The following is a 27820-nucleotide window of genomic DNA, read 5'->3' as shown; positions in this document are numbered from 1 at the left end:
CCAAGTTAGTTTCATTGTTGTCTGCGTGTTCCTGGCGTGTTGCACTCAAGCGCCATCCATCAACTTTTCACGCTTTTGACGTTTGTCTGGAAATTCTCTGAAACACAGTCGTGTTGCATTCAGGTGCACGCTGACAGGTCGGGCTTTTGAATGCGATCACGTTTTGAAAGGTCACCTGACTGTTGCCATTGATCAGGAAGGTAACTGGTCCTTCAGAGCAGCAAAGCCCTCTCACACGCGAGCTTCAGCTGGACTGACCTTCCACAAACATTTTCCTGAGACTCAAAGTCCTAAATCACCTTGACAAACAGGAAGTTCTGAGAGTGGAACAGGAAGTGACATCTGGCTTCCAGAGTGTCCTAACATCAAAAAACGGCGTTACACATTCATTTGGTTCTTTCATATTTATTGAATCTTCGTGTTTTATATAGAAAACATCATCACTGGAATTACATGGGGAGGAGGCAGAGTCAAACCCAATGTGACCCTTGACCTCTCGCCTACAGCTGTTGTGAAGTGGGGAGGGGTCTTGGAGGTCACCAGTTGTCAGTCGGTTGTCAAGGCGACAGAGGGAGGCGAGAACGCTCTAGTTGATTTTAGGGTGGCGGAAGTCCTTCCCAGCGAACTTGGCGTGACTTCCCAGCTCCTCCTCAATCCTGCAGGTCAGAGGTAGACATGAGTTTGTCAACCAGAAGTCTCAGACATGCGCAGTCATGTATCCCAGAATGCATCTCAGCGAAAGGGCGAGCTTCAGGACTGCTATCTGTAGTTTCAGCTCTTTCTTCCACCATGTCTGTGTCGTCTCTCTCTCTCTGAGATTGAACTTGTTCCCTCAGTTTCCATTCATTTGTGACCACAAAATACAAAAGATCCAAAAATGTCAATTTCATGGAACAAATCATGGCTTCAAAATAAAAGCATCTCGCTGTTGCAGCTCCAGGACTCCACACACATGAAGCTTTATTAACAAATAACACAACAGCAAATGAGTGGTGCTTTTGTTTTGAAGACGGGAAGTGCAACGTCAGACTTCCTGATCAAATCATATCCACCAGGTGAACTAAACAGCTTTTACTTTGTAAAGGTGTACATGACAGGAAGTTCTCACCTCATCAGCTGATTGTATTTGGCCAAACGCTCAGACCTGCAGGGGGCACCGGTCTTAATCTGTAGGACACAGGAGGAGAAACAAGAGGTCAGTGACAGGAGGGGCTGCGTCTGTCTGTCCGCCCGCCAGTTCATCTACCTGTCCGGTGCAGAGTCCAACCACCAGGTCAGAGATGAAGGTGTCCTCAGTCTCTCCGGAGCGATGGCTGACCATCACACCCCAGCCGCTGCTCTGCGCAAGCTTACACCTGAGAGACACAGAGGTGGAGACAGAGACAGCTCAGGACTTCCAGCAGCCAATCGCTGAGCTGACCAGCCAATCAGATGTCTTACGCCTGGATGGACTCGGTCACAGAGCCAATCTGGTTGACTTTGAGCAGAAGACAGTTACAGGCCTTCTTGTCCACCGCCTGCTGGATCCTCTTGGGGTTGGTCACCGTCAGGTCATCTCCTACAATCTGATTGGTGGACGCATGGATGTGTGTCATCAGAAAGGGTTCCGTTTTGACTTTGAGCAAACTGCAGTTAAAAACCAGGAAGTCCTGACACTCACCTGGATGTCGACAGAGGAGGTGAACTTAGCCCACTGCTCCCAGTCGTCCTGGTCAAATGGATCCTCGATGGACTGGACTGGAGACAGGCAGACGGAATAAGTCAAGTATTTTTGAAATACTTACATTTTAAAGAACAACACAGAACTTCCATTAGAGGTCTGCTGCTTTAACACCACTTTTAGTGCGACTTCACATCAGACGGATTCTTACGAACACCAACATTCCAAAAATTAAATGCCAGAGACGTATATTCTTCTAGTTCCTGTGTATCTTCGGAACATTTCATCAAAGAACCTGCATTGCCATATGATCCAAATCCTCAATGACATATTTTCAACATGTCGATTGCTACTGGCTAGCAGGCTGATATCATCTCTGGTAAATTACACTGTGTGGTGGCCAAGATGGAGGAAGCTACTTTAGCTAATTGGCTGTGATGCTAACGACTGGGGTGGCCCGGTGGAGCAGTGGTCCTCCCTGTGGCCCCCCATCAAGAAGGTTGAGGGTGGAGCAGAGGTCCTCACTGTGGCCCCCCATCAAGAAGGTTGTGGGTGGAGCCCCGGCTGCAGCACGGGGTCTTTCTGGGTGAGTCTCCATGTTCTCCCTGTTCCTGCTGGGTTCTCTCTGGTACTCCAGCTTCCTCCACAGTCCAAAGACATCAAGAGGGACCAGGTTAATCCAGACTCTAAATTGACCGTAGGCGTGGCTGGGAGAGCCAATGGTTGTCTGTCTCTATGTGTTGGCCCTGCCATGGACTGGTGACCTGTCCAGGGGGAAGGCTGCTGGGATAGGCTCCACCCCCACCACCCTGAACAGGAGGAGAGGGAGAAGATGGATGCTAATGGCTGGCTGGTAGATGGGTTACCAGGGTAGTTCTTGATGAAGCTGCGGTACAAGTCTCCCAACTTCTCGCCGCTAATGTGTCTGGCTGGGTCATCGGGTGACTTGAAGTCCAGGTCATACTTTCCACTGCGGAAGAACTCGGACGCAGCCACATCCATGCCGATGATGATCTTATCTGGGTAGCCGGCCTTCTCGATGGCCGTCTTCAACAGCTCCAGAGCTGCATGGAGACAAAATCAACATCAGTGTACTTGATAATGTCTGCTATGTGGAGGAGCCAAGCCGGTGCTCATGTTGGTAAGCTGCTAGCGCCTCATTGGTGCTGGGATCTGGTGTTTGCCATCAGACGTCTCACCCTCATTGTTCTCCAGGATGTTGGGGGCGAATCCACCTTCGTCTCCCACATTAGTGGCATCTTTTCCATACTTTGCTTTGATCACATTCTTCAAGTTGTGGTAGACCTGCAGACACACGCGCCATCAACAGCACGTCAGATGATGACGGTCAACAGCGGGTTCTAACCCAGCTGGGTTTATGCTCGGAGCCAAATCACCTCAGCGCCAATCCTCATAGCTTCGTGGAAGTTGGAGGCTCCAACTGGCAGAATCATGAACTCCTGCATGGCCAGTTTGTTTCCAGCATGGCTTCCTCCGTTGATGACGTTAAAGGCCTACAGGGGAGAAGTAACTGGGTTTTTACCAGTCAACCAGAGGAAATCACATTCTACTGGTTTTAGTAGCGAACCAGTTAACCTCTGAGTCATCAGGTTTATTAACCATGCTGTTTTATGAGTTCATGTCTCTTTTGTCCACTCACAGGAACAGGAAGTATGACATCTTTGTGTCCTGCGAGGTCAGCGATGTGGCGGTAGAGAGGAACTCCTTTCTCTGCTGCTCCGGCCTTACAGACGGCAAGCGACACACCCAGGATAGCATTAGCACCAAATTTAGCTGGAGGTGGATAGAAAGACAGGTCAGAGACAGGTGGGCATGACAGAGAGACAGACAGACAGACAGGTCCTTACATTTGTTTTCAGTGCCATCCAACTCCAGCATGAATTTGTCGATCTTCTCCTGCTCGACAACACTGAAGTTCTGCAGAGATGTTTGGTTTTTTTAAGATCCATTTGCAGCTAGCAGAGCATTAGCATCCAGCAGAGAAACATCTCAAAAACTTGCTGATACCTTCTCAATCAGCTTGGGGGCAATGTCCTTGTTCACGTGATCCACAGCCTTGATAGTACCTGTTGGTGTGTTTGGGAAAAGGACATTTTCACAGGAGAGAAGTGAGGAAATACACCAGGACCTGTGATTGGCTGGGTTTGGGCAGGTCTACCTTTGCCCAGGTAGCGGCTCTTGTCTCCATCGCGGAGCTCCAGAGCTTCATGGACTCCTGTCGATGCACCGCTGGGAACTGCTGCCCGGAAAAGACCTGAGACATGGACAAATCAGAGTTAGTTCTTTTGACTGAGCTAGGCTAATATTCCCCTGCTGCTTTAGGCCTGTATGCTAAGCTAGCTTCATTATCCTATGCATGGATGTCTGGGAATTTCCTCACCCTTTGCTGTCCACAAGTCCACCTCCACTGTGGGGTTTCCTCTGGAGTCCAGAATCTCTCGAGCGTGAATCTTTGTGATAGACATCCTGACTGAGAAGGACAGACGAAGGTAAAGGAAGGGCAGAGGTTAATCACACTGACGAGGCCAGAGAAAGACAGGGAGACATTTGTATGGATGAGGGAGGTAGAGGGGTGGAGGCTCCTCACAACACACCACCACCACAAACAAGGTCAGGAAGGTTTGTAAGACCTCCAAGAACAGAACCAGGACAGAATGAAACCTGGACCTGGGGTCACGAGAGCAGAACAGACCTGAAACTCGAAAACTAGACCAGGAAGTGATCCGGAATTTGTTATGTGAACAGGAAGAGGCTGGCCTTAGAAATGCTAACTCAGACCTTGAAAAAGAAAGACTTGATAGCAACCACAAGTCAAACCTACTGTGTGTGTGTGTGTGTGTGTGTGTGTGTGTGTGTGTGTGTGTGTGTGTGTGTGTGTGTGTGTGTGTGTGTGTGTGTGTGTGTGGGTGTGTGTGACCTGCAGTACTGATCCTCTGGAACGCCATGATGCTTCCATGATAGGAGGTACCAGGCCCATGGCCCTGAGAGATCCCACCCACTCACTCCCTCACAGCCAATCAGAAAGCCTCACTCTGAGGCGGCAGCTGATTGGTCCAATGGGAGAAAGGGAGAGACCATTGTAGAAAGAGATAGGAGGGGGGCTCAAAGAGAGAGAGAGAGAACGAGAGTCTTGTCCTCTCCAGAGTTATTAATACTGTGTGGTAAATTCTTTGACCTTTTCCATGACCTTTCACGAAGGTCACGACTTCCTCCTGGCTCTAATAACCCCCCAACCCACCCCACACACACTCTTGACATTTAGAAAGATATTTGTGAGTGTGAAGTGATATCAGCCTCTCTGATAACTGCAGGTCACATATTTCTGCTGCTGAACCACAGTCTTTATTTCCTTCATACATTTGTTTTCATCAGAGGTGTGTGAGGATAAAGCGGCGTCGTTTGTATCCGTCTGTGGTGACATCATCCCAGCAGCATGTCAGAGGTGAGCCTGCTGCAGGTCACGAGCCTCGCTGAGATCACAAGGATGGAGGCTTTGCCCTCTGTTCTTACGTCTTTGTTATTTACTGAACGACAATAAACACGCTGTCGAGAGCGTTCAGTGTGAGGAGTCATCTTTGAACTGCAGAGCTGACTTGACATGCTAACGTTTGAGTCCAAAGAGGAAGCGTTTGCAGCGTTTAAATTGTTTGGATTTTTGGGCTTATTAGCAGGCTAGCATGGAAGCTACCTGATAGCACACAGAGTAGCTCTAAGTGTTGGCTTTACTTGTCATGATGGGGTTGTTGGGTTACAAACAAAAGAGCTGAAAAACATATTGTTACTGAGTAGCATAGCGAGCATGGCTAACAAGTTAGCAGTGACCCAGCATGTTAACATACCCTTAAAATGTTTTTGAAATGTTAGATTAAAACATTCTCTTTGACATCATTATAAGTACTCTCTCTGTACCACGTCGCTGTGTTTGTTCTCGTCTGACTTTGTGTTGTTTTGCTTGTTTTAGACGTTGCCATTTTGGCCAGGTCTAGCTCGGAAAAGAGATCACCTGATCTCAAGTGACGACCTGGTAAAATAAATGCTAGATAAAAAGGTTTCAGCTGATCTGTAGAGCATAGCATGACAACATGTTGTTGACAACGTCATTAAACTCCTCCCTCCCTCCCCAATTAGTTTTCAAAGATGAATCCAACCACATTCTGATCTGAAGGTAGCAGTGACAGAACTAGTAGCATCACGTTAATAAAAGCATAATAGCAGAAATAGCAATAGCATTTGCAGTAGTAATAGTAAATTGTACCAGCAAATATTACAATTGTAACTAACTTAGTGTTGGCGTATACTAGCAGCATTTAAACAGCTTTACCTTTTAGAAAACTATATCATAAACTGCACTATGATGGGTTTTGGTGAACCCAACTGAACTGATTCCAGGGTATAGTACATCTTCTGGTTCTGTGTTGTGTAATGTATGTGTGTGTGTGTGTGTGTGTGTGTGTGTGTGTGTGTGTGTGTGCGCGCGCGCACGCACGGATGATATTTGGCAGAACAACAGCTGACAACTTTACTGTACATTTGAAACCACAGATGGCCTTTTCAAAGACACTTTACTGTACACACACAGTGCTAACGCTAACACTACCGCTACTAAAACTACTGCTAACATTTATTCTGATAACATTCTTTTTGACTGTACTGCTACTACTACCATAGCTCTCTCTTCAAATGCTACAGGTTGTTGGCTACAGATAGCTAACCCTAATGCACATAGGCTGCTAGAGCAAAACCTACGACTTACAGTCTCAGAACGAATGATATGATTTCTTGTTTGTTACTAAATTGTTTGCTAATCCTGATAAAATTTGTATTCTATTTGCCTCGGAGCTAATGCTAATATTAAAGCAAACACCTCTGCTGTTGCCATTTTTGCTAACACTGCAGATGCTAATAAGACTCGCGCCCCTGGGTGGTTAATTCTGTTGGTATCACCTTACCAAGTACTTTTGTTTTGTAGAGTTAGTGCTTCTCTGTCCAACTGCCTCTGTGGACTTTGTCCTCAACTGCTGTTGCTAAGATTTTACCATTTTGACCTTCTGAAGGTCAAAACCATACAGCACTGTTGAATTTTGGCTCAAATGAAAAATAAGATGGTTCAAGAGGAAAAATAATTATTTTTGTAAGTATCTGATAGTTGTTGAACTTCCCATGAGCACAAAACTGGACTTTCAAAATAAAAGTAGGAAATTTGAGGCGTAGGTTAAGAGTTGAGGGAAGGTAAAGCCGCTGTAAGAAGAATGACAGAACAAGTGACCTGCTGGAGACGTGGCCTACCTCAGCTGTGTTGAGAGGCAATGGGGTGTCGTCTTTGGCCGCCTGTCTGTCCGTCTGACTGTCCGACTGACGTGGAAAGTGTCCGTTTATCTGGCTGCTGAGTATTTATAGATGCTCCCTGGAACGGGGAGGGCCTGGCTGGAGGGAAGGGAGCGTCTGGATGTGACGGGACTGTGGGGAATCAGAAAAGCCTGCAGCACTCAGGGCTGACACAGGAATTCCTGACATTAAGTCTGTGAGGGAGACGAGAATAACTCATCTCATAGTTCAGATAATCGTACAGTAGAACTGCCTTCGCTTCTATAAACTCTTAACTTATAAGACAGTTTTGACTTACAATAATCTATTGATTGTCAGAGCAGCAGATGCAGCAGCGTCAACAGAAATGGGATTGGCTGCATCAGCAATAGTTTCAGTGGTTATAACCCTTTGTGCTTTATTAGCACATCGGCAGTTGTAGGGAATCGGATGTGGCCTGAAACTTTTTCACAGTCCACAAATTATTAGCATACTGGCAGCATATTTAGAAATGGTACCAATCATATTGGCAAGAATATAAGCATGCAAACAGTTGTAGTTTCAGGAGTGATTGCTGATATCAAGTCAGTGTTAGCATTATTAGCATACATCGAATGATAATGGAAAAATCGTTCGCTTTTTATTTTAGCAATAGCGATATTAGTTTGTTAGCAGTAGCTTAGTGTGCGGGTCAAAAGTGCGGCTCATAAATGAGTGAGCAACCTTAAGAGTCCAGTTCCTTGCCACCAAGTCAACTCATATTTTGATGGGGTTTTCAGATAAAGGCCACTGTCCTGACATATTTCAGCATTCATGCTACAGAATAAAACACACTACCAAGTGTCCACTGTGTAGTTTAGTACAGCACAACATTAACCCTGCACTGCTAACGTAGCATCCAGGCTTCCAGGATCATCAGTGGTTCATCAGTGAAGATGATCTCCATGAACTGAACCTGGAAGATCGTCAACTTTTGATCTGATTTTTGTTAACTCACTTAACTCTTTGTCAAGGAAACCCATAGCAGTGCTAACTTCCCTGCTAGCCCACAAAAATGTTGAACCCTCTTGTTTCAATATTGCCAGCCAACATGTCATGAATGTCGGCATTAATAATATACTGGAAATGTTAGCGGGAGTACTGTTACTACATTTAGAACAGGATGCAGTATTCGCATCTCCAGTATAGTTTCAGAAGTGTTAGCAGACATGATAGCAGTGTTGCCATTTTTAGTGCTTTTGGACAGAAGTGCTCATGACACTAAAAGCAGTATATTGTAAAAATGTTAGCTCCAGATGGAGCGGTATCTGTGTATTGGTGCTAGTTGGAGAGGTTGTGGCAGTTATAGCAGTACTGATGACAGAAATATCAGCTATCATAGAGAGAGTATTTTTTGGCACTGTGAGCTGTAGCTGTATTAGCATGAATTGACAGAGTAACATCTGCTGTTTTAGCATTTCCAGGATTAGCAGTATCAGCGCATTAGCTGCCATAGTGGCAATATTAGCTGAACAAACAACAAAAGACCATAAAACCTTAATTTACTGAGGAGAAATAAAACAAAAATAAAGATTACACACATTATAAACTGTAGACTTTGTAAGTACGGATTATGTATTATGTATATTTTCTGTCAAAGTTTAACATCTTGTCTTGTCTGTGTTAGAGCCAGTATGATGGTCCCTTCCTCAGACAGAGAAGGTCAAAGTTCATCTAAAGGGGAAATGTGAGAAGGCTCAGTGTTCACTGCAAAGGGCAGTAACCCCAACTCACACAAACACAGATGCACACACACTCCCATTTACACAAGACACCTTACCCTTTACACTCACCTTTAACTGTAATTCACCAACACTGAGGGGCTGTGCTCGGCAGCCTTTACTGCCGCTAAATATAACTGCACATGACCGCAGCACGAATCTCATCTCAGTCGACTCTTTGACTTATACTCAACATATTAGTACTACAACACAAACGATCCTGATACACATTACTTCTTATCACAGGTTTTGATGAGCAGACCTGCCAAAAAACTGCTGCGTCCATAAAGCATGTTTGAAAATTAGTGAAATGGTAACTGTACCACAGTCAGCCAGTAACATGGTAACTGTACCACAGTCAGCAAGTAACATGGTAACTGTACCACAGTCAGCAAGTAACATGGTAACTGTATCACAGTCAGCTAGTAACATGGTAACTGTACCACAGTCAGCCAGTAACATGGTAACTGTACCACAGTCAGCAAGTAACATGGTAACTGTATCACAGTCAGCAAGAAACATGGTAACTATACCACAGTCAGCAAGTAACATGGTAACTGTACCACAGTCAGCAAGTAACATGTTAACTGTATCACAGTCAGCCAGTAACATGTTAACTATACCACAGTCAGCCAGTAACATGTTAACTATACCACAGTCAGCAAGTAACATGGTAACTGTACCACAGTCAGCCAGTAACATGGTAACTGTACCACAGTCAGCAAGTAACATGGTAACTATACCACAGTCAGCCAGTAACATGTTAACTATACCACAGTCAGCCAGTAACATGTTAACTATACCACAGTCAGCAAGTAACATGGTAACTGTACCACAGTCAGCCAGTAACATGGTAACTATACCACAGTCAGCCAGTAACATGTTAACTATACCACAGTCAGCAAGTAACATGGTAACTGTACCACAGTCAGCCAGTAACATGGTAACTGTACCACAGTCAGCAAGTAACATGGTAACTGTATCACAGTCAGCCAGTAACATGGTAACTGTACCACAGTCAGCAAGTAACATGGTAACTGTACCACAGTCAGCCAGTAACATGGTAACTGTACCACAGTCAGCAAGTAACATGGTAACTGTACCACAGTCAGCAAGTAACATGGTAACTCTACCACAGTCAGCAGGTAACATGGTAACTATACCACAGTCAGCAGGTAACATGGTAACTCTGGTACAGTCAGCAGGTAACATGGTAACTGTACCACATTCAGCAGGTAACATGGTAACTGTACCACAGTCAGCAGGTAACATGGTAACTGTACCACAGTCAGCAGGTAACATGGTAACTATACCACAGTCAGCCAGTAACATGGTAACTATACCACAGTCAGCTAGTAACATGGTAACTATACCACAGTCAGCTAGTAACATGGTAACTCTACCACAGTCAGCTAGTAACATGGTAACTATACCACAGTCAGCAGGTAACATGGTAACTCTGGTACAGTCAGCAGGTAACATGGTAACTATACCACAGTCAGCCAGTAACATGGTAACTATACCACAGTCAGCTAGTAACATGGTAACTATACCACAGTCAGCAGGTAACATGGTAACTATACCACAGTCAGCCAGTAACATGGTAACTATACCACAGTCAGCTAGTAACATGGTAACTATACCACAGTCAGCTAGTAACATGGTAACTCTACCACAGTCAGCTAGTAACATGGTAACTGTACCACAGTCAGCAGGTAACATGGTAACTGTACTACGGTCATAAAATCAATGATAAAATCTTTTCCACAAATGTTTCAAATGCTGTGTTAAAGTTTGTGAACACATGTGAGACTCACGTGCAGTAATCATGCCTGCCACCTGGAGGAGTTCTGGTTTGCTGAGTACTGACAGTCAATAATTATGACACAAACACAGTATTTTTAAGAGCACACATGTTTTTTAATCTTTCATTTCCAGGGGTTTACAGCACTCTGAGTGGATAGAGGTCCACCCTCACTGTAGAAGATGCACCGCTGGCTCCCTGCAGTTCCTTGTGAGGCACTCAGCCATGTGCACCACAGGGACAAAACTTGGAACGCTTTCTTTGTGTCCCGGAATGGAGAACACCCAGTCAAAATCCTCAAGAATGCTGCAGAACAGAGGGCGGTGTGTGGAGTGCTGCTGATGATGGCAGGAACATTAGGAATTCATGTCACGCAGGTAATTAACCACGTAGCATGTTGCCTCGGTGACTGATCCTCCACAAACGTCTTTCTTGCCCTTCACAATGATTAGAGCTGACAGACAGACAGACAGACAGATAGACAGACAGACAGGGGGGTTCATTCATGCTAGCTTTGAGCTAAATGTTGAACAAATGTAATAGAAAATGTCTTTGCTTTTGTTAAAAAACATGAGTGTGCAAATGAATTTACCGAGCCACCAGACACTCATGTGCGAACAATCAAATGCAAGTTTCAGATGACCAGCTGACGACCGGTTGACCAACGCTACGTCTACCATGCTATTACCTGCTAGTCTGCTATGCTGTTAGCATCAGGGCTAGCTGGCTGTGATTGTCCTCATTCAGGAACCTGAGCGTTGAAGACATTTGCTTGTCCTCTGTTAGCTGATACTTCACACATTTAGAGGATGGAACTTCACCGTACTTATACTGGATGTTAGTGATGCAAAACACTGTTTCTTTCTTTTCTGCTTCTTTTCATTTTGAAATATTGAGCTCGGATGTCAGAAATTCACAACATTGACTGATTAACAAGCTAATGTAACTAACCCAGCACTGTGGGGAGATTTGGCCAGAACTCACAACTTCAGGCAGTTTGGCCTCTTTGTGTGACTCACCTTGTTTGGTTTTGCCAACACAGTAGCTGCTGGTTCTGCCATCCTCGTATTTTGCACTCTTTAGGTCCATGCAGAACATTTTATCAGTGTGAAAGTTGTCTCGCAACATTCTGCATTTAATCCCTGCAAGGCATGGTCCGTTTTGTCCCAAGTCAGTCTTGATTCCAATGAACTGCTGAATTTCCTCAGACTGTGACAGAGAGAGACAGAGAGAGACAGGTATAAGATCCCCACCCAGACTTACACGTATCCCCCCTCTGCTGTTAAAGCACAGACAGCACGGAACCTCATTTGTACAGCATGCTAGCCATACATGCTAATTAGCACCCAGGAACAGTTATGTACGCTGAGCCTCGTCAGGGCCGCAGGTCTGGATGTCAACCACTTCCTGTGATGATCGCTACCCGCAGGGTCAGGCTACCTACTGGGAGGAAGTACCGACTTTCAGGGGGACGATGGCTTGAGGACAGGTTGGCATCACTGATGTCCTCCAGGGTTTCCAGGATTCCAGCAAACTGGTCTGACTGGTTAGACTGTCGCTGAGCTGGGTTCTGTGGCATGCTGCCGCTGCTCAACACTTGCAGTCACGAATAACAGATCAATAAATGACCGCCAATGACACGGCAGCTGAGGGCTGAAGAGGTGGGAGAGGGCGATGACCTTCAGAACACAAACTCACTCAAACAGCTGACGTGGATTCTGTCATCGTGGCTCGCACTGCCACAGACGCCATGACTTCCTGTTTGTTGGGGAAATGTTTGACGGCAAAGCTTAACTATTGACATTTGAACGAAGTCCTTTCCTGCTGATTGAAACTTCAGACCGATGTCCAACGTCAAGCCATCGATGAAACTCGTTGACTTTTTACAACAACCAAACAATTTCACCTCTTAGACAAGTTTGTCGTCCTGTTTAAGGTCACCGTTCACGCTGGCGCCCAGGTGTTTGGACGAGTCAAGACATGACACACACCTCTGAGAGGTCAAAGGTTAGAAAACAACTGCTTATGAACAAATAAACAAACCCTGTGAACGTGTGTGTGTGTGTGTGTGTGTGTAAGCAGCTGCAGCAACTCTACATCCTCACTGCACTGCAAAAGAAACAGAAGTGATCATCTTCACTTCCTGTGTTTGTCACCTTCTCAGCATCGCGCCCTTATAAGGAAATTTGACTGTCGGCCTGCAGCCCTGAAAACCACAGAAACGACTGAAAATGAGAAGCAGCTTCTCCTCCGCGCATGCGCACACACACAAACACACACACACAATAACGTTGCTCAGAGAAAAGTGAGAGATCGAAATCTAAAGAGTGACACATTGTTTTCTGCCTGATGTCTTTAACATGAGGACAAATAAAAAAGAAAGTAAACTTTCAAAGATAAAACACAGACAGGAAACTGAAGTGACCTCGAAGCATCAGGCTGCAAGCGGCGAGCAGCAGGAAGCTCGGCTTCACCTCGCTGGATTTGATCTGAGAGTTGGGAAACGTCGGTCATGAATCAACTGCAAATGAAACATCCCACGTTCGTTCAGCCTAAAACAGCGAGCAGTGAGGAGCCCGTCCCCGTGGTTGGCGTGTTGAAACACATCAGAGGCCAGTTTTCTCTCAGGACGTGTTGGTGACGGCGTGTTGGTGACGGCGTGTTGGTGACGGCGCACAGCTGCGGGAACACCACTGGAACCAGTCGGAGAGTTTTGGAGGAGGAATGGACCAGTGAGCTGACCCGTCACGCCAGTCCAGGCTGTCACTCGACGCCAAAGTTTTACACTTTGGTTGCAAGTCTAGCTTCAATCTGAGAATCCCTCTGTGTGTGTGTGTGTGTGTGTGTGTGTTTACCGTGAGGTGACTTAGTCCTGGGGAGCTTGCCCACACTGTGTGATCTGAGAGCCCACAAATGGCGGCCTCTTCGACTGGTTGTATCCCACACACTGTGAAGCCCATCAGCATGTCAACGTATGATGACCAAGACATCCTGGTCAAGAGACAACACACAAGCACACGCGATGACAACCAATACTGTGAACTAATGAACATGAAGTGAGAGGGCTCACCTGCGCAGGTAGGCTTTCCAGTATGAGGAAGAGAGGAGGGCAGCAGTCAAATGCAGGCAGGAGGAAGGCGAGTCGTCTCTTAAAGGTTGGACCACTCCCAGCCTGCAGGCAGCTTCCTGCCTCGCTCAACCACCTCGCTCGCTCTCTCACCTGGGAAGTAGAAACCAGGAAGCACCAGAGCAGTCATGATTGGCCTTCTTGGCAACCATCATCACACCTCACGGTCAAGTGGATCTGTAGTGTATGTACAGCAATCACAGGGATGTCTGCAATGCATTCTGGGGTTTGCAGTTCAAGACTAAACATTAAAGAGATAAAACTTTCAAACCTTTACTGTGGAATGATCGACTCTGTGTCTTCAAAGCTGAACTCACAAAGATGAAAAATGCTCTTACCATCATGTTTCTGTTTGTACACGCTGCATACTTCAGCTCACACACACACACACACACACACACACCCTTATACTCATCTGAGCCAGTTCAGACATGTGTGTGTGTGTGTGTGTGTGTGTGTGTGTGTGTGTGTGTGTGTGTGTGTGTGTGTGTGTGTGTGAGCTGGGAGACAGAGAGCCAACAACATGTATAAACTTGGTGGTTGATCTGGCTCTTACACACTATGAGGACTTTTACTTCTACGAACAGCTCCTGGTGAATGCATCCACTCACTCACTCACTCACTCGCTCATTCACTCGCTCATTCACTCGCTCATTCACTCGCTCATTCACTCGCTCATACATCTGTCTAGTCTACTAGCAGAAAACATACTGTATGTATTTGCAGTAACATGTGGCAGGAGTACTACAAGTATAGACAGTACCAACACTACAAAAGGGACGAGCAGTGGTAATTTCAGTACCAACATAGATAGTACTGTTAGTTCCAACAGTAAAAGCGGTCCACCCAGTACCGCCAGTACAACTGAGAGTACTGGCCATGTTCGCAGCAGCGTGTGTTTTGGCGACGGTATCTCTAACAATACAGAAGTAGCAGGAGTGCTAACAGCCGTGTCGCTAGCAGTAGCAGGTTTCACAAGAGTCCCATTAGACGTGTTAGCAACATTAGTATTAGCAATACTAGCAATGCTGCATGACATCAGAGGTTTCAAACTCAGGGTGGCACACAGAGAGCTGGTTGGGTGATCTCAGCTCTGTGTGGGCGTGTGTGTGTGAGGATGACCGTCTGGTCTGACAGGAGTGACTGTTCACCTGTGGACCCTGGTTTGTCTGGATGGCAATAGCCAAGCAGGATGCATGCTGACCTTTGACCCCTCTGAGGAATCTCAAACATGCAGGACCATCAGAGAGAATAGGTGTGTCAGCTGGCGAGTTCACACAAGCAGTCCACATACCACATTTTCTCTCTCTCTCTAAAGCACACACACACACACACACACACACACACACACACACACACACACACACACACACACACAGGAAGTGTACGTTCAAATCAAACCTCACTGACATTGAAAACTTCAGGTCTGAACTTCCTCCGCCTGAGACTTGTGCCCTGGGTGGAGTGAAGCAGGTGTGATGGTGGGAGGCGGATGTTGAGAGCTGGACTTCAGCTCTCGGAGGGCAATGACCAGGGCAATCCCTGGTTATGGAGGCTGCGTACAGCAACGCCCCTGGGCACAACACCAAGTGTCTCATTGCCCAAATGGAGGTTTTTGGGCCTGACTATGAAACCTGTGACAGTGCGGCGTTGAGGTGCTGCATCGGAAAACCCCCTCCATCTTAGTGAGAGCTGGCACAATCAGCTGCCTGCCCGGCGAATCACAGCACTGAGACTGAGCACACTGGGGTGTGTCGAGATGGACCGCCCACACCAGGGCTAGCGTTGACATGACCACGGCAAGATCCAAAAGCAGAATGTGATCTATCCCAGGGGAACATTATAATGGACCACTATGATACGTGATCTATCCAGGGGAACATGATAATGTACCACTATGATACGTGATCTATCCCAGGGGAACATGATAATGGACCACTATGATATGTGATCTATCCCAGGGGAACATGATAATGGACCACTATGATACGTGATCTATCCCAGGGGAACATGATAATGGACCACTATGATATGTGATCTATCCCAGGGGAACATGATAATGGACCACTATGATACGTGATCTATCCCAGGGGAACATGATAATGGACCACTATGATATGTGATCTATCCCAGGGGAACATGATAATGGACCACTATGATACGTGATCTATCTCAGGGGAACATTATAATGGACCACTATGATACGTGATCTATCCAGGGGAACATGATAATGTACCACTATGATACGTGATCTATCCCAGGGGAACATTATAATGGACCACTATGATACGTGATCTATCCAGGGGAACATTATAATGGACCACTATGATACGTGATCTATCCCAGGGGAACATTATAATGGACCACTATGATACGTGATCTATCCCAGGGGAACATGATAATGGACCACTATGATACGTGATCTATCCCAGGGGAACATGATAATGGACCACTATGATACGTGATCTATCCCAGGGGAACATGATAATGGACCACTATGATACGTGATCTATCCAGGGGAACATTATAATGGACCACGATGATACGTGATCTATCCAGGGGAACATGATAATGGACCACTATGATACGTGATCTATCCCAGGGGAACATGATAATGGACCACTATGATACGTGATCTATCCCAGGGGAACATGATAATGGACCACTATGATACGTGATCTATCCCAGGGGAACATTATAATGGACCACTATAATATGTGATCTATCCAGGGGAACATGATAATGGACCACTATGATACGTGATCTATCCAGGGGAACATGATAATGGACCACGATGATACGTGATCTATCCAGGGGAACATGATAATGTACGACTATGATACGTGATCTATCCAGGGGAACATTATAATGGACCACTATGATACGTGATCTATCCAGGGGAACATTATAATGGACCACTATGATACGTGATCTATCCAGGGGAACATTATAATGGACCACTATGATACGTGATCTATCCCAGGGGAACATGATAATGGACCACGATGATACGTGATCTATCCAGGGGAACATTATAATGGACCACTATGATACGTGATCTATCCCAGGGGAACATTATAATGGACCACTATAATACGTGATCTATCCAGGGGAACATGATAATGGACCACTATGATACGTGATCTATCCAGGGGAACATTATAATGGACCACTATGATACGTGATCTATCCAGGGGAACATTATAATGGACCACTATCATACGTGATCTATCCCAGGGGAACATGATAATGGACCACTATGATACGTGATCTATCCCAGGGGAACATTATAATGGACCACTATGATACGTGATCTATCCCAGGGGAACATTATAATGGACCACGATGATACGTGATCTATCCCAGGGGAACATGATAATGGACCACTATGATACGTGATCTATCCCAGGGGAACATGATAATGTACCACGATGATACGTGATCTATCCAGGGGAACATTATAATGGACCACTATGCTACGTGATCTATCCAGGGGAACATTATACTGTACCACTATGATACGTGATCTATCCAGGGGAACATTATACTGTACCACTATGATACGTGATCTATCCAGGGGAACATGATAATGGACCACTATGATACGTGATCTATCCCAGGGGAACATGATAATGGACCACTATGATACGTGATCTATCCAGGGGAACATTATAATGGACCACTATGATACGTGATCTATCCCAGGGGAACATGATAATGTACCACTATGATACGTGATCTATCCAGGGGAACATTATACTGTACCACTATGATACGTGATCTATCCCAGGGGAACATGATAATGGACCACTATGATACGTGATCTATCCCAGGGGAACATGATAATGGACCACTATGATACGTGATCTATCCCAGGGGAACATGATAATGGACCACTATGATACGTGATCTATCCCAGGGGAACATTATAATGGACCACTATGATACGTGATCTATCCCAGGGGAACATGATAATGGACCACTATGATACGTGATCTATCCAGGGGAACATTATACTGTACCACTATGATACGTGATCTATCCCAGGGGAACATGATAATGGACCACTATGATACGTGATCTATCCCAGGGGAACATGATAATGGACCACTATGATACGTGATCTATCCAGGGGAACATTATAATGGACCACTATGATACGTGATCTATCCCAGGGGAACATTATAATGGACCACTATGATACGTGATCTATCCAGGGGAACATGATAATGGACCACTATGATACGTGATCTATCCCAGGGGAACATGATAATGGACCACTATGATACGTGATCTATCCCAGGGGAACATGATAATGGACCACTATGATACGTGATCTATCCCAGGGGAACATTATAATGGACCACTATAATATGTGATCTATCCAGGGGAACATTATAATGGACCACGATGATACGTGATCTATCCAGGGGAACATTATAATGGACCACTATGATACGTGATCTATCCAGGGGAACATTATAATGGACCACTATGATACGTGATCTATCCCAGGGGAACATGATAATGGACCATGATGATACGTGATCTATCCAGGGGAACATGATAATGGACCACTATGACACGTGATCTATCCAGGGGAACATTATAATGGACCACTATGATACGTGATCTATCCCAGGGGAACATTATAATGGACCACTATGATACGTGATCTATCCAGGGGAACATGATAATGGACCACTATGATACGTGATCTATCCCAGGGGAACATTATAATGGACCACTATGATACGTGATCTATCCCAGGGGAACATGATAATGGACCACTATGATACGTGATCTATCCAGGGGAACATTATAATGGACCACTATGATACGTGATCTATCCAGGGGAACATGATAATGGACCACTATGATACGTGATCTATCCAGGGGAACATGATAATGGACCACTATGATACGTGATCTATCCAGGGGAACATGATAATGGACCACTATGATACGTGATCTATCCAGGGGAACATTATAATGGACCACTATGATACGTGATCTATCCAGGGGAACATTACAATGGACCACGATGATACGTGATCTATCCCAGGGGAACATGATAATGGACCACTATGATACGTGATCTATCCCAGGGGAACATTATAATGGACCACTATGATACGTGATCTATCCAGGGGAACATTATAATGGACCACTATGATACGTGATCTATCCAGGGGAACATTATACTGTACCACTATGATACGTGATCTATCCAGGTGAACATTATAATGGACCACTATGATACGTGATCTATCCCAGGGGAACATTATAATGGACCACTATGATACGTGATCTATCCCAGGGGAACATTATAATGGACCACTATGATACGTGATCTATCCCAGGGGAACATTATAATGGACCACTATGATACGTGATCTATCCCAGGGGAACATGATAATGGACCACTATGATACGTGATCTATCCAGGGGAACATTATAATGGACCACTATGATACGTGATCTATCCAGGGGAACATGATAATGGACCACTATGATACGTGATCTATCCAGGGGAACATGATAATGGACCACTATGATACGTGATCTATCCAGGGGAACATGATAATGGACCACTATGATACGTGATCTATCCAGGGGAACATTATAATGGACCACTATGATACGTGATCTATCCAGGGGAACATTACAATGGACCACCATGATACGTGATCTATCCCAGGGGAACATGATAATGGACCACTATGATACGTGATCTATCCCAGGGGAACATTATAATGGACCACTATGATACGTGATCTATCCAGGGGAACATTATAATGGACCACTATGATACGTGATCTATCCAGGGGAACATTATACTGTACCACTATGATACGTGATCTATCCAGGTGAACATTATAATGGACCACTATGATACGTGATCTATCCCAGGGGAACATTATAATGGACCACTATGATACGTGATCTATCCCAGGGGAACATTATAATGGACCACTATGATACGTGATCTATCCCAGGGGAACATTATAATGGACCACGATGATACGTGATCTATCCCAGGGGAACATGATAATGGACCACTATGATACGTGATCTATCCCAGGGGAACATGATAATGTACCACGATGATACGTGATCTATCCAGGGGAACATTATAATGGACCACTATGCTACGTGATCTATCCAGGGGAACATTATACTGTACCACTATGATACGTGATCTATCCAGGGGAACATGATAATGGACCACTATGATACGTGATCTATCCCAGGGGAACATGATAATGGACCACTATGATACGTGATCTATCCCAGGGGAACATGATAATGGACCACTATGATATGTGATCTATCCCAGGGGAACATGATAATGGACCACTATGATACGTGATCTATCTCAGGGGAACATTATAATGGACCACTATGATACGTGATCTATCCAGGGGAACATTATAATGGACCACTATGATACGTGATCTATCCCAGGGGAACATGATAATGTACCACTATGATACGTGATCTATCCAGGGGAACATTATACTGTACCACTATGATACGTGATCTATCCCAGGGGAACATGATAATGGACCACTATGATACGTGATCTATCCCAGGGGAACATGATAATGGACCACTATGATACGTGATCTATCCAGGGGAACATTATAATGGACCACTATGATACGTGATCTATCCAGGGGAACATTATAATGGACCACGATGATACGTGATCTATCCCAGGGGAACATGATAATGGACCACTATGATACGTGATCTATCCCAGGGGAACATGATAATGGACCACTATGATACGTGATCTATCATAAGCAATGTAGTGTGATGGAATTTGAACAGTTGTTCCCACCTTCACTTTGTCCCATGGACAGCAAACGAATACAGATGGACACTTGCTGTTGTTGAGTTTCACTCAATGTGCACTTTGCTGTGAGTAAGACTTTTTAAGCTGTTAATCAGAATCCCTCTGTGTGTGTGTGTGTCAAGTCATCAACATCTGGATGGTATGACTGACATGAGCTACTTCAGCTAGCTAGGATGACTGCTGGTTCCCAAGGTGGTCTTTCTTCTGCCACCCATTTTCAAGACCTGGTCAGAACTCTGCTCTTGTGTGTTCCAGGTGGTCTCTGTCAAGGTGCAGCACTCACAACACCAGTGACCATTTGGAGTTGTGCCCGTGGGCTCACTGTCGTCTCACGCCGACCCCTCCAGGCCCTGCTGTTCCTCAACAAAAATATTGTTCCACAGCACATTTAGTAGATGGTGACCTCAGCATTGAGCTGAAGCTACGTTCCACACCAACTGGAAGTCAGAATTTCAACCCTTAGCCTTCTTTTTTCACTTCATTGATTCCATGATGGAAGGAGGCCATCGACTGTATTTGATGCCAAGTCAGCTTGACACGAGCTTAATGCTGCTCAGACTGGCATCCATGACGGCAAAATCCGACACACACACTTCCTCCCCAACTGTCTTTTGTTGTGCATCAAATTAAAAGAACCCGAAGCAGCAAGTTGAGAGGAAGTAGCATCTAGCGCTCTCCCACACAGACTCACACACTACCACATCAGGCGTGTCCTTATATGGCAAGAGTGTTAAAGTGGCGAACACTCAGAATATTACTTGGTTTTGAAGGCAGTCCTACAGTGAACATACCTAGCCACGCCCATTTCCTGTCTTCAATTTCCTGTTCATTGGAAAACACCAACAGCAGCTGCTCTCACAAGCTTCAGTTCAGATGAATTTTCCATCATCCCTCCTCCATCCATCATCCATCCATCATCCATCCATCCCTCCATGTTCCCCCTCTTCTCCTGTTCAGGGTGGTGGGGGTGGAGCCTATCCCAGCAGCCTTCCCCCTGGACAGGTCACCAGTCCATGGCAGGGCCAACACATAGAGACAGACAACCATTGGCTCTCCCAGCCACGCCTACGGTCAATTTAGAGTCTGGATTAACCTGGTCCCTCTTGATGTCTTTGGACTGTGGAGGAAGCTGGAGTACCAGAGAGAACCCAGCAGGAACAGGGAGAACATGGAGACTCACCCAGAAAGACCCCGTGCTGCAGCCGGGGCTCCACCCACAACCTTCTTGCTGGGGGCCTCAGGGAGGACCACTGCTCCACCCTCAACCTTCTTGCTGGGGGGCCACAGTGAGGACCACTGCTCCACCCACAACCTTCTTGATGGGGGCCACAGGGAGGACCACTGCTCCACCGGGCCACCCTGCTGAATTTCATTTTGAATGTTTCACTTTCACATAAATGTCTTTTCATGGTCTTTAACCTGAACCTTTCCATCCCCATGAGCCGAGGTCTGAGTTGATTTTGAAGCACTGAGACTTCCTCTCCCGCCTGGAAGGCCTCTGCTGCCTCCTGCTGGACACATGGAGCTACCACACAGCCCCCAGAGGTGGACTCATCCTCATTTATGATTCCTCGTCAGAGAAACAGACTCAGAGAAAAAGACTCCACACTGTTTATTCACTGTCCTCCTTCAGCAGCTGTAACCATGGTTACAGACTCTTCCATGATGCTGTATGGTGTCAGGTTGGGGGGGTATTAAATCTACAAATAAAAGTTACCATTATTATTTCAAACATCACTACATGATGTTTGAACTACATTTATTGTAACATTCCTTTTTTTACAAAAAGAATTTAAATTATAACACTGTGTACATGTGTGTGTATTAAGTGTTGGACCGTACCATGTCAGGGCAGTGAGGGTGTGATTTGGTACGGTCCTGGCCGAACACTGACTTTCATGAGCTTGGTTCAAAAAGAACGTCTTTCTTTATGACAGAGTGTGTGTGTGTGTGTGTGTGTGTGTGTGTGTGTGTGTGTGTGTGTACTTTAAAGGGTCAGTCTCACATGAAATATCAGACTTGTCCTTTAAATTATTTGTTTCCAGTTTTGATTGATGAAAACATGAATTACTGCGGCTGGAGTCCAAGTGTGTGTGTGTGTGTGTGTGTGTGTGTGTGTGTGTGTGTGTGTGTGTGTGTGTTAGCGGTCGAGGATGTAGGTCTTGTAGAGGCGGTTCATCTGTTCCAGAAAGATGAAAGTGAGGACGGTGTGGGGGCCGAGACGCGCGTAGTACGGCGTGAATCCTTTCCAGAGAGAGAAGAAGCCCTCCTTCCCTATGACGCGCACCAGCACCTCCTGACAGGTGGGTGGAGACAGACACAGGTGGGTGGAGACAGACACAGGTGGGTGGAGACAGACACAGGTGGGTGGAGACAGACACAGGTGGGTGGAGACAGACACAGGTGGGTGGAGACAGAGAGGTGTTTCAGGTGGAAGGTTTCAGTTTTCACATGAAAACAACTGAATCAGCTGACATCATCAGGAACATGTTATCTGAGAACAGGGAGGTCAAAGGTCAGCGTGTGACCTCGGCTGGGCTCTTCTGACCCTTAGTAACCCTCAGGAGAAAGTTCAAGCAGGTCTCACCAAACCATTCTTGTACTCCGGCTTGCCATCGATCATCCTCATGTTCTGGATCCTGAGAGAAAAACACACAGTCAGTTTTGACTGACTCTAGCCACGCCCCTAGACTCTAGCCACACCCTCTGGTCATATATTTAATTGTTCATGACATGATCTGGTGCGACTGCTGTCAGGAACAGTGTAACCAACTTTTTAGTGTCCCAGGCCAGACACGCTCCGGCGCCATCTGTCGTTGGTCTCGTCTCACCTGGTCTTGACGATGTCGACAGGCATGGAGGCCGCCGTGGTAACCAGACCACTGATCATACTGGCGCAGAAGTGACACAGAATATCATCCCTGAAATACCCTAAAAGCACAGAAACAGTCACATGACACGCAGCAGGAGGTGTGTGTTCACTGTGGCGTGCACTTGTGCGTGTGTACCTGAGTCAAGCAGTGCCTGTTTGGACTGAGAGTAGGAGGCCAGCTGAGCAGCGTTCACCACCACCGCCCGAGCCATGGTGGGAACGCACCCCTGCAACACACCGCCAGTTAGTCAACAGCAGTGTGTGTGTGTGTGTGTGTGTGTGTGTGTGGGTGGGGGCCATGACAGCTACAGGCGGTGACTACTCACCCGCCACAGCGTGTTGACGCCCTCCTCCCTGGTGATGCGGGCCAGAGCGTTGAAGACGTTGGTGTAGCCCCTCCTCTGGTCCACAGGAAGACTGCATGAACACAGCACAACATTTAGCAGGTTCTGCTCTGGTCCTAGCATGCAGCTAGCATGACATCACACAACACGAGAAGCTACTGAACTATGCCAGCTAGCATGACATCACTGTCGTACGACTGGAACAGCGTCCTGAAGCTCCACCTCTAACAGATAATTAGCTCCTCCCACCACTGAAAACATGCCAACAGATGGTGGTGGTGGCAGGCAGGAAGGACGGGTCCCTCGAGTGTCAGTGAGAATATAGAAAACTGAGCGAGCTGGCAGGTCAGCCTCTCCGCCTCACCGTCCATCAGCCGTCATCCTGATCAGTGCCACCTCAGCTGGCGTTCCCACAAACGCTCCCGTAGCGCCAGCCGTCATTCCTATAAGGGCCTGCAGGGACAGGTTAGATCAGTCCGCCATCGTTGATCAGCCCTCAGTACTGGGAGCTGCTGGGCTGTTTTCCTACCTTGAGGAAGAAGTTTGGCGGACGCCCGTCCGCGCTGGTCATCTTCTCAAACAAGATGGTGTAGATTCCAAGGCGAGTGGTCGTATAGGTGGCCTGGCGAAGAAGACCTGCCGACAGACTGAGGGACAAACACCGTCAATGCACCGCTACAGAGAAACTACAATATCACTACAATATGAAACAGTGAGGCATCAGGTGGCGTTCGACGAGGTGATGGTGGCAGGTACCCGGTGTAGATGCCGCCGACGCCCTCATTCTTCAGGATGGAGGCCAGAGCGTGGAAGCTGGTCTTGTATTCTCGAGCCTTGGTGCCCTGACCGCTCAGCTGCATCCTGTTTTTGACCAGATCCAATGGCTGCACGAAGACCGTCGCACCCATCCTGCACGCGGACAGGTGGAGACAGACAGACAGACAGACAACGTTCACCAAACACTATGACTTCATCTTCATCAGAGGAAACTGAGCATCACCTGTCAGGAACAAGCGAGTGGTCCTCATCAGGTCACCCAGTGTCAGAACAGCCACAGGCTACTGGTGCTAACAGGGCTAACAGTGATGACGGAGCTAACGAGCAACAGTGCTAGCAGCACTGTTGCTGACTGGTTTGATAACAGTGCTAGCACAGATAGCAATGCTAACAACGATAGCAGTGGTGCTCGGTGAGCTGTGCGATCGGTGCTGCAGCGGCTCAGGTCACAGATGAGTGTTCAACCTCAAAATCTGCTGAGTGACCAGACGTGTTTCCCTCACATGATCCGACTTACCGTCCGGCGAGCAGTCACGCCTCACGGAGCGGTGAGAGGAGGAAACCCCCCTCCCACATCCGTCTCACTAAACGGAGCCCAGCGCCCCACTGACGGGGGGAGAAAACTCTCAAACTGATGTGCACTCTGGTTTATGACAAACACAAACAAGCCTTTGAATCCTTCAGTTCACACGTGTCATCGTGAACATGAAGGTCACGCCAACAGACACGTGGAGCCTCAGTCAACATGTGAGGACCTTTCTAACACACACACACCAGCCCCTCTGCTCTGATCTGAACCTTTGACCTGTGTGTCTCAAGCCGTCCTTTGAAAGCGCCTCAACCAGTGAGTCCTCACTTGGACAGAAAGTCCCTGTCAGGGTGTTTCAAAACTGTAAATTCCTCACAGCCCCCCCCCCCCACAAAAGGTTCACACACGTCCCCACATGTCACCCTGTAAAGACACCCTGACAACTCCCCTGAGACGGGGGGTTGTGACATTTAAAGGGCAGTGGTTGCTGTGACTGACAGACGGACAGAAGACACAACTGAGGCGATGCCACACGAGCAGCTCTCAGACTCAAAGACCTCTGCACTGCCGTAGCGGAGCATCCGGCTTTTTGGCCAGACAGATAAAGTGAACACCAGCCATAGTTTCTCCCCAGGGGGCCGTCACCGGGGGCGGAGTCTAGTGGCCCATCCTGACAACACGTCACACGTTATGCCAGGCGTGTCCGAAGGCTTCAATTTATGAATAACCTGCGCCTTGTTGTGAGGGAAGCCGCGTTCCGTCATCCTCCTGGCCAGACTGGCCCCGTTCCTGAAACGTTCCGGTGAATGACCTCCTCTGCACGGAGGCTCAGGAGCTCGCGGGTCTCAGTGTCTCCCCAGTTGGCCGTCGTCCAACATCTTGAACTTGAAACTCTCATCTCTCCCTTGAGTTTATTGAAGTCCTGCTGGATAGGCTCCATCGGCACCACGCCCTGAAACTGTCAGAGTGGGCGGACTGGTCAGATCGAACTCGCTCCGGCAAAAAGACGAGGGTTGGAGTCGCTCGGTGTGAACACAGCAGGCACCCCGGCAAAAACACGGCTTTTGTGGCAGTGTGACAAGGACTATTGTAGGAGCGACATCATCACTTCAGGACTGGACTCACGCTGTATGACACAGGGGTGATGTCATCATCTGGTCTATCTTCTCTCTGGCTGCTACAGGTCACTAACACAGTTTTGAAAGGCGCTCAGGGTCAGGGCTGCCCCCTCGCTACTAGCGGTGGCTCACGGCGGTGTCAGCATCTGATGGGTCCAGCCCACCAACATGTGCCAACAGTCCTGATTTTCAGAGTGTCTGAATAAGTGACCCGGAGTGGAAGCTCTTTGTAAGGTTCTTGAAGCAAAGCGAAGTGCTAACGGCTAACAAACCAGCGATTCCTTCTGTCAGCTGACTGATGTTACTGGTCTGTTTTATGGACTCCATCAGGTTCATTGGAAACATCACGGACCCTCTGACCAAACAAGACTAGCCAGCACTGCTCAGAACAGACAGAGAAACAGGATGCTGGCTCAGGGTCAACCATTAGCATGCGTTTTTGGATTTGCAGTTGAGTCATGGAATAGCAAATGACAATGACAGGATTATCAACAGCTCACCCATCATTTGGCAAAGATTGAACTGTACAATGTAGCAGAACCTCCACAACAGGACTGCAACTCAACGCATGAGCTGGCCAGCGTGCAGTCACTCTGCCCTGAGTAGCGATGGCCCAGTTAGCGTGATCGTAGCTCATCTAATGACCTCCATGTTGCTGAACAGGAAACAAACACCAGCAGGTCCACGGACAGGATCGCTGGTTTGTTACGGTTAGTTTAATGTTCTCCTCCTGTTTAACCGGCCAATCATAGCAGCGTTGTGGATGCGAGTGGTGCTGCAAGCTAACAGAGTCACTGACACTTGCTGGTATGCGGTCAGGGTAGTTGGTGCCACATCACACCAGCAACACCTGACCAACGCTCACCCAATCACACCTCCTGGGCCTTGGTAGGTGGTGGTGCCAAAATGGGGCCCAAGGGGAGGGGAATGTTGAGTCTGTGGACGGATGATGTTTTGTTACAGTTTCTTAACCTCTTCTATCAAATGTGCTAAATAAAACTAAAACTTGTTTCGCTTCAAACTAAATTAACTTCGCATCACTGGAACACACATTCTGTCCAAATATTGCCGAGCTGTCAGAACTGTGTCAAAGCAGGGGGGAACCTGCCCTGTTTGTTACTGTATCCGGTTGATAGTCGGACATGTTTACTGACCGGTAAATTAAAGAGGAGAGATTTCACCGTCACACCAGCCGACCGTGCGCTAGCATTCACGGCTAACTTGCGGTAGAGCGAGTTGGCTTAACTGCCCAGAATCAGACCCTTTATTAAAAGCGATCCTAAGCAGAACGTGTTTGTTGGCTCCTCTGTTAGCTTCTCCGATAGCAGCATCACCCTGCTGCTGACAGCCCCGTTAGCTAGTTAGCCTGTGGGCTAGCAGCACCTACCCGGCCAAACCTCCGAACAGGAACTTGATGGCCTTCGGGGAGGTTTTGGGCTTTGCCTCCGCCATGTTTCCCGCCGTTCGTTCGTCGGCCTCGGAGTCCCCGGGGAGATTCCTGCTGCCTGCCTGCCTGCCTGCCTGCCTCTGGGCCGGACAAATCACCTGCAGGAGCAGCCAAGCCGAGGCAAGGTGACTCTCTGGTACAGCCGCACGTCCGGAGACACGAAGCTCTGCAGACCAATCAGAAGGCGAAGACACC

General features: G+C 47.0%; 3 protein-coding genes across 7 annotated transcripts; all 3 read right to left on the bottom strand.

The window, feature by feature from the left end:
• Positions 1 to 391: 391 nt before the first annotated feature.
• On the bottom strand, positions 392 to 7114 carry eno3 (enolase 3, (beta, muscle)). Of its 3 annotated transcripts, none has more exons than XM_086196724.1 (14): positions 6968 to 7114; positions 4062 to 4151; positions 3840 to 3935; positions 3689 to 3747; positions 3529 to 3598; positions 3321 to 3454; positions 3058 to 3174; positions 2860 to 2965; positions 2527 to 2724; positions 1661 to 1737; positions 1441 to 1565; positions 1247 to 1355; positions 1109 to 1167; positions 392 to 656 (listed from the first exon to the last, which is right to left on the bottom strand). In XM_086196724.1, the coding sequence occupies exons 2-14, from the start codon at positions 4144 to 4146 to the stop codon at positions 587 to 589; spliced, it is 1305 nt and encodes a 434-aa protein (XP_086052850.1). In that variant the 5' UTR covers positions 4147 to 4151; positions 6968 to 7114; the 3' UTR covers positions 392 to 586. The 3 variants fall into 3 exon arrangements, with proteins under 3 accessions (XP_086052850.1, XP_086052851.1, XP_086052849.1); XM_086196725.1 differs by having other exon boundaries at positions 4062 to 4147; positions 6968 to 7089; XM_086196723.1 differs by lacking the exon at positions 6968 to 7114 and adding an exon at positions 4599 to 4627.
• Positions 7115 to 10643: 3529 nt separating this feature from the next.
• pfn1 (profilin 1) lies at positions 10644 to 13962 on the bottom strand. 3 transcript variants are annotated; one of them, XM_086197817.1, is made up of 4 exons: positions 13620 to 13776; positions 13405 to 13540; positions 11569 to 11758; positions 10644 to 11003 (listed from the first exon to the last, which is right to left on the bottom strand). In XM_086197817.1, exons 2-4 carry the CDS (start codon positions 13537 to 13539, stop codon positions 10906 to 10908), a joined length of 423 nt encoding a protein of 140 aa, XP_086053943.1. In that variant the 5' UTR covers position 13540; positions 13620 to 13776; the 3' UTR covers positions 10644 to 10905. The 3 variants fall into 3 exon arrangements, 2 of the variants coding, with proteins under 2 accessions (XP_086053943.1, XP_086053945.1); XR_015111857.1 differs by lacking the exon at positions 10644 to 11003 and adding an exon at positions 13948 to 13962 and having other exon boundaries at positions 11609 to 11758; positions 13620 to 13769; XM_086197819.1 differs by lacking the exons at positions 13405 to 13540; positions 13620 to 13776 and adding an exon at positions 11994 to 12652.
• An 8515-nt stretch (positions 13963 to 22477) lies between these two features.
• Positions 22478 to 27796, bottom strand: slc25a11 (solute carrier family 25 member 11). The gene is made up of 9 exons (XM_086197813.1): positions 27566 to 27796; positions 24511 to 24663; positions 24284 to 24401; positions 24119 to 24207; positions 23737 to 23827; positions 23547 to 23637; positions 23370 to 23469; positions 23126 to 23177; positions 22478 to 22834 (listed from the first exon to the last, which is right to left on the bottom strand). Exons 1-9 carry the CDS (start codon positions 27628 to 27630, stop codon positions 22679 to 22681), a joined length of 915 nt encoding a protein of 304 aa, XP_086053939.1. The 5' UTR covers positions 27631 to 27796; the 3' UTR covers positions 22478 to 22678.
• Between the last annotated feature and the right edge of the window lie 24 nt (positions 27797 to 27820).

The sequence above is a fragment of the Aulostomus chinensis genome, chromosome 24 (genome assembly GCF_037954235.1).
Source record: "Aulostomus chinensis isolate RoL2024-O1b breed Wild chromosome 24, RoL_Achi_v1.0, whole genome shotgun sequence".
In the NCBI taxonomy this organism is placed as follows: Eukaryota; Metazoa; Chordata; class Actinopteri; order Syngnathiformes; family Aulostomidae; genus Aulostomus; species Aulostomus chinensis.
This window is presented reverse-complemented; position numbering and strand designations above follow the sequence as displayed.